This window comes from Mustelus asterias, chromosome 31, assembly GCF_964213995.1.
Source record: "Mustelus asterias chromosome 31, sMusAst1.hap1.1, whole genome shotgun sequence".
NCBI lineage: Eukaryota > Metazoa > Chordata > Chondrichthyes > Carcharhiniformes > Triakidae > Mustelus > Mustelus asterias.
Genome location: NC_135831.1, coordinates 5,433,226 through 5,448,609, shown reverse-complemented (window position 1 = coordinate 5,448,609; position 15,384 = coordinate 5,433,226). Strand labels below are relative to the sequence as shown.

Genomic DNA, 15,384 nt, shown 5'->3' with positions numbered 1-15,384 from the left:
CAGACACGGGGGAGTACGTGCAAACTCCACACAGTTACACAAGGCCGGAATTGAACCCGGGTTCCTGGCGCTGTGAGGCAGCACTGTGAGCTAACCACTGTGCGACAGTGCCATCCAAGCTAAAAGAAAAGACAAGATTTGTATCCTTCCCTTCTGGGATCAGCCCAGAACATTTCACAAAGTGTTTTTGAAACTTAGCCACTGTTATAATGTAGGAAACTTGGGCAGCCAATCTGTGCACAGAAAGCTGTCGCAGGAAGAGAAGCAACATGATCAACGGTTGGATAATGTCTTCAGCTGGCTCAGGGGGCGGGTGGGGGAGGGAGGTTGGAAGACAAGATGGAGAGCAAGATTACAGATGGGGAAAAATAATATAAAGTAATAAGTTACTTTAAAATAAGTGAAATAAAAGTAATGAAGTAATAAAAATAAAAACGCACCCCTCCCTGATGAGCTCAACACATTCTGTGCCCGTTTTGAGCAAGAGGTCAGCGAGAGCATGCTTTCCCACCCTGGAAGCCTCAGGGGAACCAGTATCCGAGGTCACCATTGCAGATGTCAGAGCAGCTTTCTTGAAAGTCAACCCATGGAAAGCGACTGGCCCGGATGGGATACCCGGACAAGCACTCAGATCCTGCGCGGATCAGCTGGCGGGGATATTCACAGACATCTTCAACCTCTCTTTACAACAATCTGAGGTCCCTATCTGCTTCAAGAAGACCACCATCATCCCTGTACCAAAGGAATGCCAGGCAGCGTGCCTTAATGACTATCGTCCGGTGGCTCTGACATCCATCATCATGAAATGCTTCGAAAGGTTAGTCATGGCACGAATCAATTCCGGCCTCCTGGACAACCTGGATCCACTACAGTTCGCCGACCGCCGCAACAGGTCCACAGCAGACGCCATCTCCCTGGCCCTGCACACAACCCTGGAACACCTAGATAACAAGGACACCTATGTCAGATTCCTATTTATTGACTACAGCTCAGCCTTCAACACCATTATTCCTACAAAACCCATCTCCAAACTCCGTGGCCTGGGCCTCAGCTCCTCCCTCTGTGACTGCCTCCTAGACTTCCTAACCCATAGACCACAATCAGTAAGGATAGGCAATAACATCTCCTCCACAATCATCCTCAACACTGGTGCCCCACAAGACTGTGTCCTCAACCCCTTACTGTACTCCTTATACACCTATGACTGTGCAGCCAAATTCCCCTCCAATTTGATTTTCAAGTTTGCGGACGACACTACCATAGTGGGTCGGATCTCAAACAATGACGAGACAGAGTACAGGAATGAGATAGAGAATCTGGTGAACTGGTGCGGCAACAATAATCTCTCCCTCAATGTCAACAAAACGAAGGAGATTGTCAACGACTTCAGGAAGCGTAAAGGAGAACATGCTCCTGTCTACATCAATAGGGACGAAGTAGAAAGGGTCGAGAGCTTCAAGTTTTTAGGTGTCCAGATCACCAACAACCTGTCCTGGTCCCCCCATTCCGACACTATAGTTAAGAAAGCCCCACCAACGCCTCTACTTTCTCAGACTAAGGAAATTTGGCATGTCAGCTACAACTCTCACCAACTTTTACAGATGCACCATTGAAAGCATCCTTTCTGGGTGTATCACAGCTTGGTATGGCTCCTGCTCTATCCAAGACCGCAAGAAACTACAAAGGGTCATGAACGAAGCCCAGTCCATCACTCAAACCAGCCTCCCATCCATTGGCTCTGTCTACACTTCCCGCTGCCTCGGGAAAAGCAGCCAGCATAATTAAGGAACCCACGCACTCCAGATATACTCTCTTTCACCTTCTTTCGTCGGGAAAAAGATACAAAAGTCTGAGGACATGTACCAACCAACTCAAGAACAGCTTCTTCTCTGCTGCCATCAGACTTTTGAATGGACCTACCTTGCATTAAGTTGATCTTTCTCTACACCCTAGCTATGGCTGTAACACTGCATTCTGCATGCTCTCCTTTTCTTCTCTATGAACGGTATGCTTTGTCTGTATAGCGCGCAAGAAACAATACTTTTCACTGCATCCCAATACATGTGACAATAATGAATCAAATCAAATCCTTCTCTCCTATGTACTCTATGAATGGTATGCTTTGTCTGTATAGCACGCAAGAAACAATACTTTTCACTGTATCCCAATACATGTGACAATAATAAATCAAATCAAAAGTGGATGAATAAGATGTAAATAAGAAATGAAATAAAATAAATGGAAATGGATGAAAGAGAGAGTTGATGTTCTGAAGTTGCTGAACTCAGTCTAGGAAGGCTGTAAAGTGCCCAATTGTAAGACGAGATGCTGTTCCTCCAGTTTTAGTTGGGCTTCACATGGACATTGCAAAAGGACAAGGATAGGGTGGTGTTGGAGTGGCAAGCGACAGGGAGGTTTGGGTCCTGCTTGGACTCAGAGCGAAGGTGTTTTGCAATGTGGTCACCAAGTCTGACACTAAAATCTGTGGGTGGAACTTGGGGCGGCACGGTGGTTAGCATTGCTGCTTCACAGCGCCAGGGACCCGGGTTCGATTCCCGGCTTGGGGGTCACTGTCTGTGCTGAGTCTGCACCTTCTCCCCGTGTCTGCGTGGATTTCCTCCGGGTGCTCTGGTTTCCTCCCACAGTCTGAAAGACATGCTGGTTAGGGTGCATTGGCCGTGCTAAATGCACCCTCAGTGTTACCCCAGAATCCCGACAGGGCAGAGACAGGCCATTCAGCCCGTCGGGTCTGCACCAATTCTCCAAGGGATCATCTTACACAGACCCCATCCGCGTAACCCCACACATTAACCCCGCTAATCTCCTACCTTCCTCATCTTTGGACATTAAGGGGCAATTTAGCATGGCCAATCCACCTAACCCGCACATCTTTGGAGTGTGTGAGGAAACCGGAGCACCCAGGGGAAACCCACGCAGACACAGGAAGAACTTGCAAACTCCACACAGTCATCCAAAGCTGAAATTGAACCCAGGACCCGAGTGCTGTTAGGCAACAGTGCCAACCACCGTGCCGCCCTTAATCTTCTGTACTTGAGGGAATGCCAGCCTAGACTGTGCAGCCTGTCCTTAGAATTTAAGGCCTTTAACCCCAGTACCATTCTGGTCAATCCACACATGCAACCACTCCCCACCCCTCCCGAGGTCAGTGTTGCCTTCTTGAGGTGAAGAACTTTGTTACTGCAGGGTTCTAATCTGTCCGCCTGAACAGGCGCCGGAGTGTGGCAACTAGGGGGATTTCATTGCAGTGTTAATGTAGGCCTACTTATGACACTAATAAATAAAAATGAATAAAGAATACTCAGTCTCTGAAAGTAAGCGTGCAGGTACAGCAGGCAGTAAAGAAGGCAAATGGTATGTTGGCCGTCATAGTGAGAGGATTTGAATATAGGGATAGGGATGTTTTGCTGCAATTGTGCAGGCTGTTGATGAGGACACACCTGGAGTATTGTGTGCAGTTTTGGTCGCCTTATAGAACCATAGAAAATTACAGCTCAGAAACAGGCCTTTTGGCCCTTCTTGTCTGTGCCGAACCATTTTATGCCTAGTCCCACTGACCTGCACTTGGACCATATCCCTCCACCCCCCTCTCATCCTTGAACCCGTCCAAGTTTCTCTTAAATGTTAAAAGTGACCCCGCATTTACCACTTTATCCGGCAGCTCATTCCACACTCCCACCACTCTCTGCGTGAAGAAGCCCCCCCTAATATTCCCTTTAAACTTTTCTCCTTTCACCCTTAACCCATGCCCTCTGGTTTTTTTCTCCCCTAGCCTCAGTGGAAAAAGCCTGCTTGCATTCACTCTATCTATACCCATCAAAATCTTATACACCTCTATCAAATCTCCCCTCAATCTTCTACGCTCCAGGGAATAAAGTCCCAACCTATTCAATCTCTCTCTGTAACTCAGCTTCTCAAGTCCCGGCAACATCCTTGTGAACCTTCTCTGCACTCTTTCAATCTTATTTACATCCTCCTGTAACTAGGTGGCCAAAACTGTACACAATACTCCAAATTCGGCCTCACCAATGCCTTATATAACCTTACCATGACACTCCAACTTTTATACTCGATACTCCGATTTATAAAGGCCAATGTACCCTATCCACCTGTGATGTCACTTTTAGGGAATTCTGTACCTGTATTCCCAGATCCCTCTGTTCAACTGCACTCTTCAGAGTCCTACCATTTACCCTGTACGTTCTTCTTTGGTTTGTCCTTCCAAAGTGCAATATCTCACACTTGTCTGCGTTAAATTCCATTTGCCATTTTTCAGCCCATTTTTCTAGTTGGTCCAAATCCCTCTGCAAGCTTTGAAAACCTTCCTCTCTGTCCACTACACCTCCAATCTTTGTATCATCAGCAAACTTGCTGATCCAATTTACCACATTATCATCCAGATCATTGATATAGATGACAAACAACAATGGACCCAACACCGATCCCTGCGGCACACCACTAGTCACAGGCCTCCACTCAGAGAAGCAATCCTCCACAACCACTCTCTGGCTTCTTCCATTGAGCCAGTGTCTTATCCAATTTACTACCTCCCCATGTATACCTAGCGACTGAACCTTCCTAACTAACCTCCCATGAGGGACCTTGTCAAAGGCCTTGCTGAAATCCAGGTAGACAACATCCACTGCCTTCCCTTCATCCACTTTCCTGGTAACCTCCTCGAAAAACTGTAATAGATTGGTCAAACATGACCTACCACGTACAAAGCCATGTTGACTCTCCCTAATAAGTCCCTGTCTATCCAAATATTTGTAGATCCTATCCCTTATCACACCTTCCAATAACTTGCCCACCACCGACGTCAAACTTACTGGCCGATAATTTCCCGGATTTCTTTTGGAACCTTTTTTAAAACAACGGAACAACATGAGCCACCCTCCAATCATCCGGCACCTCCCCCGTGAATACTGACACTTTAAATATGTCTGCCAGGGCCCCTGCAAGTTCAACACTAGCTTCCCTCAAGGTCCGTGGGAATACCCTGTCCGGTCCTGGGGATTTATCCACTCTGATTTGCCTCAAGACAGCAAGCACCTCCTCCCCTTTAATCTGTAAAGGTTCCATGGCCTCCCTACCAGTTTGCCCTATTTCCGTAGACTCCATGCCCGTTTCCTCAGTAAATACAGATGCAAAAAAACCATTTAGTATCTCCCCCATCTCTTTTGGTTCCATACACAGTGTACCACTCTGGTCTTCAAGAGGACCAATTTTATCCCTCACTATCCTTTTCCTCCTAACATACCTATAGAAGCTCTTTGGATTTTCCTTCACTCTGTCTGCCAAAGCAACCTCATGTCTTCTTTTAGCCCTCCTGATTTCCCTCTTAAGTAGCTTTTTGCACTTTTTATACTCCTCGAGCATCTGATCTGTTCCTTGCTGCCTGTACATTTCATACAACTCTCTCTTCCTCCTAATCAGTGTTACAATCTCCCTCGAGAACCAAGGTTCCTTATTCCTATTTACTTTGCCTTTAATCCTGACAGGAACGTACAAACTCTGCACTCTCAAAATTTCTCCTTTGAAGGCCTCCCACTTTCCATTTACATCCTTACCAGAGAACAGCCTGTGCCAATCCACACTTCCCAGATCCCTTCTCATTTCATCAAATTTGGCCTTTTTCCAGTTCAGAATTTCAACCCGATGACCAGATCTATCCTTATCAACGATCAGGTTGAAACTAATGGCATTATGATCACTGGATCCAAAGTGTTCCCTCACACTCACATCCGTCACCTGCCCTAACTCATTTCCCAATAGGAGATCCAATATCGCATCCTCTCTAGTTGGCACCTCTATATACTGATGTAGAAAATTCTCCTGAACACATTTTACAAACTCTACACCGTCTAAACCTTTAACAGTATGCGAGTCCCAATCTATATATGGAAAATTAAAATCCCCTACTATCACAACTTTGTGTTTCTTGCAGTTGTCAGCTATCTCTCCGCTGATTTGCTCCTCCAATTCTCGCTGACTATTGGGTGGTCTATAATACCCCATTAATGTGGTCATACCTTTCCTGTTTCTCAGCTCCACCCATAGGGCGTCTGTAGACAAGCTCCCTAATCTATCCTGCCTGAGTACCGCTGTAACATTTTCCCTGACCAACAATGCCACCCCCTGAGGAAGGATGTCCTTGCGATAGAGGGAGTGCAAGTATAGGGTTACCAGGCTGATTCCTGGGATGGCAGGTCTATCAGATGAGGAGAGATTAAGTCGGCTAGGATTATATTCACTGGAGTTTAGAAGAGTGAGAGGGGATCTCATCGAAACTTATAAAATTCTAACAGGATTAGACAGGGTAGATTCAGAAAGGATGTTCCTGATGGTGGAGGAGCTCAGAACTAGGGGTCATAGTTTGAGGATAAGGGGTAAAGCTTTTAGAACTGAGGTGAAGAGAAATTTCTTCACCCAGAGAGTGGTGAATGTGTGGAATTCACTCCCACAAAGTCGTTTTTTTCCCAAAACTTTTCTCCTTTAATAAAATTACAGCTTTCAATATCGAATACATGGACATAAGTTCTTTTAAATAGTTAATTGACTTATGACATGATATCATTTCTTTCTGGAATGCAATTTTGCTTCGTAGTTGGGTTGGTCATTCCTGCGCAGGTTTCATTGGTCTCTGGGGTGCGGTGTTTGAATATCGAAGTTCTGATTACATCTATGTCACGTCCTAACTGATCCAACACAGTTGGGATAATGGTAGAAGGGGCGTCAAAATCCACTAAGAAATATCCGGCGCTGGTGTGCCGCAGATTGTGTTTGGACATGTTGTATGGCAGGCTCCGTTCTCCCAAGCTCTCCAGGTTCCTCACCACCGCTCTCTGCTTCAGTAATGCCTCCACCGTGCGACGTACGGCAGCAACTTTCTCTGTCCGCTGCATGGCTTTCAGAATCAATGCGAGCTCATATCTGGGCATGTTGTTATAGTTGCTCGGCGCTGATTCTCCCGTGTGTTCTTTTATAAGTGGATTCAGTTTCCTGTTGTCCTTGCCTCTGAAACTATGAAAGAGGCTAGTCAGCCCATTGAGTCTGCACCGACAACAATCCCACCCAGGCCCTACCCTTGTGACCTTACGTATTTACCCTGCTAGTCCCCCTGACACTAAGGGACAATTTAGCATGGCCAATCCACCTAACCCGCACGGCTTTCAAGGGCACAAATTGTCTCCGGCACACCAGGACCTGGATTATTAATACGTATCAGGAAAAGCAAAGGCCCCCAAGAAACACCCGCATCCAGTCGCTGCCACTCAGCTGGGCCCAGCTGAGGCCAGAAGGTTGTGTGATTTTAAGAAGAAATTAGGCACAGGTCTTCGGGCTAAAGAGATCGAGCAATATGAGGGGGAAGGCTGGATCAGGATATCGAATTTGATGATCAGCCATGATCATAATGAATGGCGGGGCAGGCTGGAAGGGCCGAACAGCCTCCTCCTGCTTCTGGTCTCAATGGGTGAGCTTGACCATGAGTCACCCACATTGTGACGTCATCCACATTGTGACGCCACCACGCCCCCCAACCTTGCGATGCCACACGTCACCACCATTGTGACAGTGCGCAACACGATGACGCAATGGCGTCACTGAGCCCGTCGGCTTCAACCTACACCAAGATGGCGGCGGCAGCGGGCGGCTGCGCTTTCCGGGCGATGTTTCCCGGCTTACCGACCGGCTGCGGGCCTGTCAGCTGGCCACCGGCCTGCCCGGCGGCGATCCACGTGCTGTCGGTGGAGCGATACCCGCGGGACCCGGGCAGCGGCGGCGGCCTGCTGGAGGCCTCAGGCGGCGGCGGCGATTTATACGACCTGGGCCTGTCGGACGGTCACTGCCGCCTGCGGGCCGTCCTACACCCGGCCCTCAACTCGCTGGTCCGCCGCAACCGGCTGCGCTGCGGCTCCGAGCTGCGGGAGGCGCGCCTGGGCCTCGAGTACGACGAGCGGCGGCTGGGCGGCGCCCGGCGGGTCTTCGTCCTGCTGGAGGCCCGGCTGGTCTCACCGGGTAACGGCGCCGCTGCGCCCCCTGCGGCTGAGATGGTGAAAGTGCAGAAGCTGCTGGTCTTCGGCCAGGGGGAGGAGGCAGCCCAGGGTCCAGAGCTGCCCATCAGAGCCAAGAGGCGTTACTACCTGCCCCTGTGGGACAGTGCCAACTACTATGGGGAAGCCTGGCACCAACGACCCCCAGGGCACCATGCGCAGCCACTCGAAGGTGAACTGCACCACCAGGATCTCTCGTTTCTTAGGGACGTCTCAATTTCCAGCCGAGTCACGAATGTCCAATCGATACCCACTGGGTGACCGCGCTTGGCATAACCCCTGTTGGGTGCAGCGCGCTGGGCACTCTGGAGATGAGGAGGAGCTGCTGGGCTGAAAAAGCATCAAAGTAGATAAGTCCCCAGAGCCTGATGGGTGGCACAAGTGGGTTAGCACTGGATCCTCACACAGCGCCAGGGACCCCGGGTTCGATTCCCGGCCTCAGGTCACTGTCTGTGTGGAGTCTGCACGTTCTCTCCGTGTCTGCGTGGGTTTCCTCCGGGTGCTCCGGTTTCCTACCACAGTCCAAAGATGTGGGGGTTAGGTGGATTGGCCATGGAAAATTGCTCCTTCGTGTCGGGGAACTAGATAGGGTAAATGCATGGGGTTATATGGATAGTGTGGGATTGTGGTTGGTGTGGAATTGATGGGCCGAATGGCCTCCTTCTGCACTATAAAATTCTATGGATCTACCACAGAATACTGAGGGAGGCAAGGGCGGAATTTGCTGGAGCCTTGATAGAAATCTTTGTATCCTCATCGGCTACAGGTGAAGTTCCAGATGACTGGAGAATAGCCAATGTTGTTCCATTGTTTAAGAAGGGCAGCAGGGATAATCCAGGACGTAGGCTGGTGAGCATTACGTCAGTGGTAGGGAAATTATTGGAAAAAGATTCTTAGGGACAGGGTTTACTTTCATTTGGAAACAAATGGACTTATTAGTGATAGACAGCATGGTTTTGTGAAGGGGAGGTTGTTCCTCACTAACTTGATCGAGTTTTTCGAGGAAGCAACGAACATGATAGATGAGGGAAAGGCAGTGGATGCTGTAGACATGGACTTCAGCAAAGCCTTTGACAAGGTACCTCATTGTAGACTGGTACAAAAGGTGAAGTCACATGGGATCAGAGGAGAGCTGGCAAGATGGATACAAAACTGGCTTGGGCATAGGAGACAGAGGGTAGTTGTAGAGGGGTGATTTTCTGAATGGAAGGCTGTGTCTAGCGGTGTTCCACAGGGATCAGTTCTGGGACCTTTGTTGTTCGTAGTATATATAAATCATTTGGAGGAAAATGTAGCTGGTTTGATTAGTAAATTCGCAGATTACTCAAAAATTGATGGAGTTGCAGATAGTGAAGAGGACTGTCAGAGGATACAGCAGGATATAGACCGTTTGGACACTTGGGCGGAGAACTGGCAGATGGAGTTTAATCCGGACAAATGTGAAGTTGTCCAATGCATGTAAAAATTATACAGTAAATGGTAGAACCCTTCGGAGTATTGACAGGCAGAGAGATCTGGGCGTACGTGTTCACTGATCACTGAACATGACAACGCAGGTGGAGAAGATAGTCAAGAAGACATACGGCACGCTTGCCTTCATCGGTCGGGACATTGAATATAAAAACTGGCAGGTCATGCTGCAGATGTACAGAACCTTAGTTAGGCCTCATTTGGAATATTGTGTACAATTCTGGTTGCCGCACTACCAGAAGGATATGGAGGCTTTGGAGAGGTTAACCAGGATGTTGCCTGGTCTAGAGGGTATTAGCTATGAGGAGATGTTGGAGAAACTTGGTTTGTTCTCACTGGAACGACGAAGGTTGAGGGGTGACCTGATAGAGGTTTACAAGATTATGAGTGGCATGGACAGAGTGAATAGTCAGATTCTCTTTCCTAGGGTAGAAAAGTCAAGTACTCGGGGGCTTAGGTTTAAGGTGCGTGGGGAATAGTTTAGAGGAGATGTGCGAGGCAAGTTTTTTTTACACAGAGGGTGGTGAATGTCTGGAACGCGCTGCCCAGGGAGGTGGTGGGAGCGGGTACAATAGCGGAATTTAAGGGGCAACTAGACGAACACATGAATAGGATGGGAATGGAAGGATACGGACTCTGTAAGTGCGTACGGTTTTAGGTTAGGCAGGCATCATGGTCGGCGCAGGCTTGGAGGGCCGAAAGACCTGTTCCTGTGCTGTACTGTTCTTTGAACTGCAGTAGCCTGGCCGTCAATCTGTGGCCAGCAAGCTCCCAGAAACAGCAATGACTTAATAACCTTTACGGAGATGAGAGGTCACATGACACCAGGTTATGGTCCAACAGTTTTATTTGAAATCACAAGCTTTTGGAGCGCTGCTTCTTCGTCGGGTGAAGTGTGACACCTCATCTTGTGCACCCCAGTCCAACATTGGTATCTCCACATCCTGATCTTGACATAGATATCATAGAATCCCTACAGTGCAGAAAGAAGCCCTCAAGCCTGCACTGACAACAATCCCACCCAGATCCTATCCCCATCACCCCACGTATTTACCCTGCTAATTCCCCCAACGCTAAAGGGCAATTTACCATGGCCAATCAACCTAGCCCGCACATCTTTAGATTGTGAGGTAACCACTGTACCCGGAGGAGACCCATGCCTCTCGGTGCCAGCGACCCAGGTTCGATTCCGTCCAACGATGACTGTCTGTGTGGAGTTTGCACATTCCCGTGTCTGCGTGGATTTTCTCCGGGTTCTCCAGTTTCCTCCCACACTGCAAAGGTGTGTGGATTAGCCATGCTAAATTGCCCCTTAGTGTCCAAAGGTGTGCAGGTTAGGTGGATTGGCCATCCTAAATTGCCCTTTAGTGTCCTAAGATGTGCGGGTTAGGTGGATTGGCCATCCTAAATTGCCCTTTAGTGTCCTAAGATGTGTAGGTTAATGGGATTATCCATGGTAAAGGCGTGGGGTTACGGGGATAGGGCCAGAGTAAAGATACTCTGTCAGAGAGTTGGTGCAGATTCAATGGGCCGAATGGCCTCTTTGCGCACCATAGGAATTCTATGATTCTATGACCGTGAGATAACGTGTGTCGGCTAAACATCGGGCCATGCGAAATAGTAGCAGAGGTAGGCCACTCGCCCCTTGATCTGCTCCGCCATTCAATAAGATCATGTGTGATCTGAATGCGGCCTCAACAGCCTTCCTACTAACATCCCCCCCCCCCTCCCTCCACCCCCTCTATTTCTCCTCCCCCCCCCCCCCCCCCCCCCCGCCCCCCCATACACTTGGTCTACATTGTTAATCAGGAACTTATCTAGCTCTGTCTCGGAAACATTAAAGGACCCTACCACAACCCGTGGAGATCCTCTGTTCAGGAGAACTTCCATGTCTCCCCCTCCCCCTCGAAATGTGGTTTTAGGATCTTGGCAGGGGAGTCCTCGGTATCGTGGCTCATCCAAAAGGACGGCATCCTAAGCAGTGGAGCACTCTCAGTACGGGCAATCCTCGGGCCTACGCCACAGTTAGTCCCTGGAAACCGCGTCGTACGTCAAACCGTCGTAAGTCGGAAACGATTTCCCCGAAGGAGAGGGTTAGAAATGGGGGATTGGTTCAGCCAACAGGACAAGACCGCGTTTGTACCGGCACATTGCAACCAGTGGGTTTTAGACGTTTCGATGTCCTGATACGTTTAGGCCTCTGCTGGTGGGCCACACCAGCTTGCCGAGCTAAAAGCTTTGGATCACAGGTGCGAGAAATTCCATTGTAATCCAGGCAGGACTTTTACCGGCAAATTGTGGCCTCGTTTCTCAGTTTTCCGGGTTCTGGGCTATAGTTTGGCCAGGCAGTACACTGCCGGTGGGGGCCTCTGACTGTTCTCCATAGCGACTTGTCGACCTGATGAGTGAAGGGTGCCGGGGGTGTGGTTTCAGCAAGAGGTTTCACAACTTCTCAAGGCTCGTTCAAAACATGTCAAATTTATAAGTCATATTTATAGGAATATAACAGATGGGCTGGCGTGGCATCGTAAAGTCAAAACCAACATTGTAAAGTTGAAAGTTGATCCTTCAGAATGATCTGTACAGGTTGGGTGAGTGGGCAAACCAATGGCAGATGCAGTATGATTTGGATAAATGTGAGGTTATTCACTTTGGAAGCAAAAACAAGAAGGCAGATTACTACCTGAACAGCTGTAAATTGGGAGAGGGGAGTGTGCAGAGGGACCTGGGTGTCCTTGTGCATCAGTCGCTGAAGGTAAGCATGCAGGTACAGCAGGCGGTAAAGAAGGCAAATGGAATGTTGGCCTTCATTGAGAGAGGTTTCGAGTACAGGAGCAGGGATGTGTTGTTGCAATTATACAGGGCCTTGGTGAGGCCACACCGAGAGTATTGTGTGCAGTTTTGGTCTCCTTTTCTGAGGAAGGATGTTCTTGCTCTCGAGGGAGTGCAGCGAAGGTTTACCAGGCTGATTCCGGGGATGGCGGGACTGATGTATGAGGAGAGATTGACTAGGTTAGGATTGTTTTCATTGGAGTTCAGACGAATGAGAGGGGAGGATCTCATAGAGATTTATAAAATTCTAACAGGACTAGACAGGGTAGATGCAGGGAGGATGTTCCCGATGGTCGGGGGAGTCCAGAACCAGGGGGTCACAGTCTGAGGATTCGGGGTAGACCATTTAGGACGGAGGTGAGGAGACATTTTTTCACCCAAAGAGTGGTGAGCCTGTGGAATTCATTACCACAGGAAGTAGTTGATGCCAAAACATTGAATGTATTCAAGAGGCGGCTGGATATAGCACTTGGGGCGAATGGGATCAATGGGTATAGGGAGAAAGCTGTTGAGTTGGACGATCAGTCATGATTGTAATGAATGGCGGAGCAGGGCCGAATGGCCTCCTTTTGCTCCTATCTTCTATGTTTGAAACTCCCCAAAAAAATTTAAATGTTGTTAGTGCCAATTGTGGTAACTCGAATGTTGTAACACTGAGGATGGCCTGGACCACATTGGGCCTGAATTATTTACCTGCAATCCAAATTTGGAAGGACTGTGTCGCCACTCCAATTTGGTTCAAGTGGCCACTGTGTGAAAATCCCTCCCACCGAACATTACATTTTACTGAGGTACCAGTAGTGACTGCACTGTCCAATTCCAGAGAGATTTAAATGTGAAATTGCAACCTTACATCATTAGAAAGTTCAGGGAGGTTGATACTAAAATTGATAATTGCAAACAATTTTTAGTGAGTTCTGGTTGACTCTCAACTGCCCTCCAAGGGCAACTAGGGATGGGCAATAAATGTTGGCCCAGCCGGCAATGCCCATGTCCCACGAATGAATTTAAAAAACTGCTCATAGATTGAATTCTCTGTCATACAAAGTACAGCACAGGAGCAGGCCCTTTGGCTCACCAAGCCTGCATCGACACATGACGCATTTCCAGACTAAAGACCTTATGCCGCTACGCGGTCCCTCTATTCCCTGCCTATTCATGTATCTGTCAAGGTGCCTCTTAAATGCTTTTATGTTCTAACTCACATCACTCATTTCCTGTTTCAGCTGAGCCTCAGTGTGCCTTTCCACCCACCCACATCTTTCACTGATTTGAAACTCACGATCAGAAGTTGTGCACAAGCGCTGGCAGGTTTAACACCTTAAAGAAAGAAATTTGCGTCATTGTTCCATCGCACACGGTACCAGCACCTCCCAAAACGCTTTGCAACCAATGGTTTACTGAGAGAGCGCTGCACTGTGAGAGATGCCACCTTTCAGATGAGACGTACAACCCAGCCCCGGGTGGAAGTAAACACTGCTACAGTTGCTGTTCAAAGAAAAATAGGGAAGTTCGGGGGGGGGGGGGGGGGGGGGGGCGGGGGTGGGGGGGAGAGAGCGGGGGTAGTGGGGGGGGGGGGGAGAGCGGGGGGTAGTGGTGGGGTGGGGGGGGAGGGAGAGAGCAGGGGGTGGTGGTGGTGGTCAATATTTATCCATCAGTTAACATCATACTAACTCTGGTTGTTATAAATTTGGTGTCTGTGGGAGCTTGCTGTGCGACTTTCCTGCACTGCAACAAGTGACGACACTTCAAAAAGTCATGAATTGGGCACAAAACGTACTGGGATGTCCTGAGGTTCTGAAGGGCGCTATAGAAATGTAAGTCTGTCGGCCTTTCGGTGCTGCACTGTGGATGCCAGCCTTTAGTCTCTGGAGACGTGACCCCACAACCCTCTGACTCCGAGGCAAGGATGCTGGTGCAGATCAGTAAGCCAGATCCAATCCTCATCCAATAGGATTCATACTTTCTCACTCGTAAAAGCCTCCATATTGAGGAAGCAGGAGCAATTGTTCCAGAAACTTGACAAGGCAGTTGGAAGATGGTAGAACAAAGAACAATACAGCACAGGAACCGGCCCTTCGGCCCTCCAAGCCCGCGCCGCTCCCTGTCCAAACTAGACCATTCTTTTGTATCCCTCCATTCCCACTCTGTTCATGTGGCTATCTAGATAAGTCTTAAACGTTCCCCCTCCACCACCTTGCCCAGCAGCGCATTCCAGGCCCCCACCACCCTCTGTGTAAAATACGTCCTTCTGATATCCGTGTTAAACCACCCCCCCCCCTCACCTTGAACCTATGACCCCTCGTGAACGTCACCACCGACCTGAGAAAAAGCTTCCCATCGTTCACCCTATCTATGCCTTTCATAATTTTGTACACCTCTATTAGGTCACCCCTCATCCTCCGTCTTTCCAGTGAGAACAACCCCAGTTTACCCAATCTCTCCTCATAACTAAGCCCTTCCATACCAGGCAACATCCTGGTAAACCTCCCCTGCACTCTCTCCAAAGCCTCCACGTCCTTCTGGTAGTGTGGCGACCAGAACTGGACGCAGTATTCCAAATGCGGCTGAACCAACGTTCTATACAACTGCAACATCAGACCCCAACTTTTATACTCTATACCCCATCCTATAAAGGCAAGCATGCCATATGCCTTATTCACTACCTTCTCCACCTGTGACGTCACCTTCAAGGATCTGTGGACTTGTACACCCAGGTCCTTCTGCGTATCTACACCCTTTATGGTTCTGCCATTTATCGTATAGCTCCCCCCTACGTTAGTTCTACCAAAATACATCACTTCACATTTATCTGGATTGAACTCCATCTGCCATTTCTTTGCCCAAATTTCCAGCCTATCTATATCCTTCTGTAGTCTCTGACAATGTTCCTCACTATCTGCAAGTCCAGCCATTTTCGTGTCGTCCGCAAACTTACTGATCACCCCAGTTACACCTTCTTCCAGATCGTTCATATAAATCACAAACAGCAGAGGTCCCAATACGGAGC

At 48.8% G+C, this 15,384-nt stretch overlaps 1 protein-coding gene and 1 pseudogene across 4 annotated transcripts in view; one reads left to right on the top strand and one right to left on the bottom strand.

Annotated features, from left to right (window-relative positions):
• Positions 1-6,502: 6,502 nt before the first annotated feature.
• LOC144481740 (small ribosomal subunit protein bS6m pseudogene) lies at positions 6,503-7,843 on the bottom strand (annotated as a pseudogene). Its single transcript, XR_013495767.1, has 2 exons — positions 7,647-7,843; positions 6,503-7,041 (listed from the first exon to the last, which is right to left on the bottom strand). The product of XR_013495767.1 is annotated as a small ribosomal subunit protein bS6m pseudogene (transcript).
• Positions 7,069-15,384, top strand: part of LOC144481732 (RPA-related protein RADX-like) — an 89,946-nt gene continuing 81,630 nt past the window's right edge. For 2 of the 3 annotated variants that reach the window (XR_013495764.1, XM_078200879.1), the window contains exon 1: positions 7,072-8,244. Coding sequence is in view for 2 of the 3 variants with exons in the window: in XM_078200879.1 (XP_078057005.1) it covers positions 7,614-8,244 (631 nt within the window). In the remaining variant the exon portion in view is untranslated. Of the gene's footprint in view, positions 8,245-15,384 lie in introns of all 3 variants that reach the window. The other variant, XM_078200880.1, reaches the window with a different exon arrangement.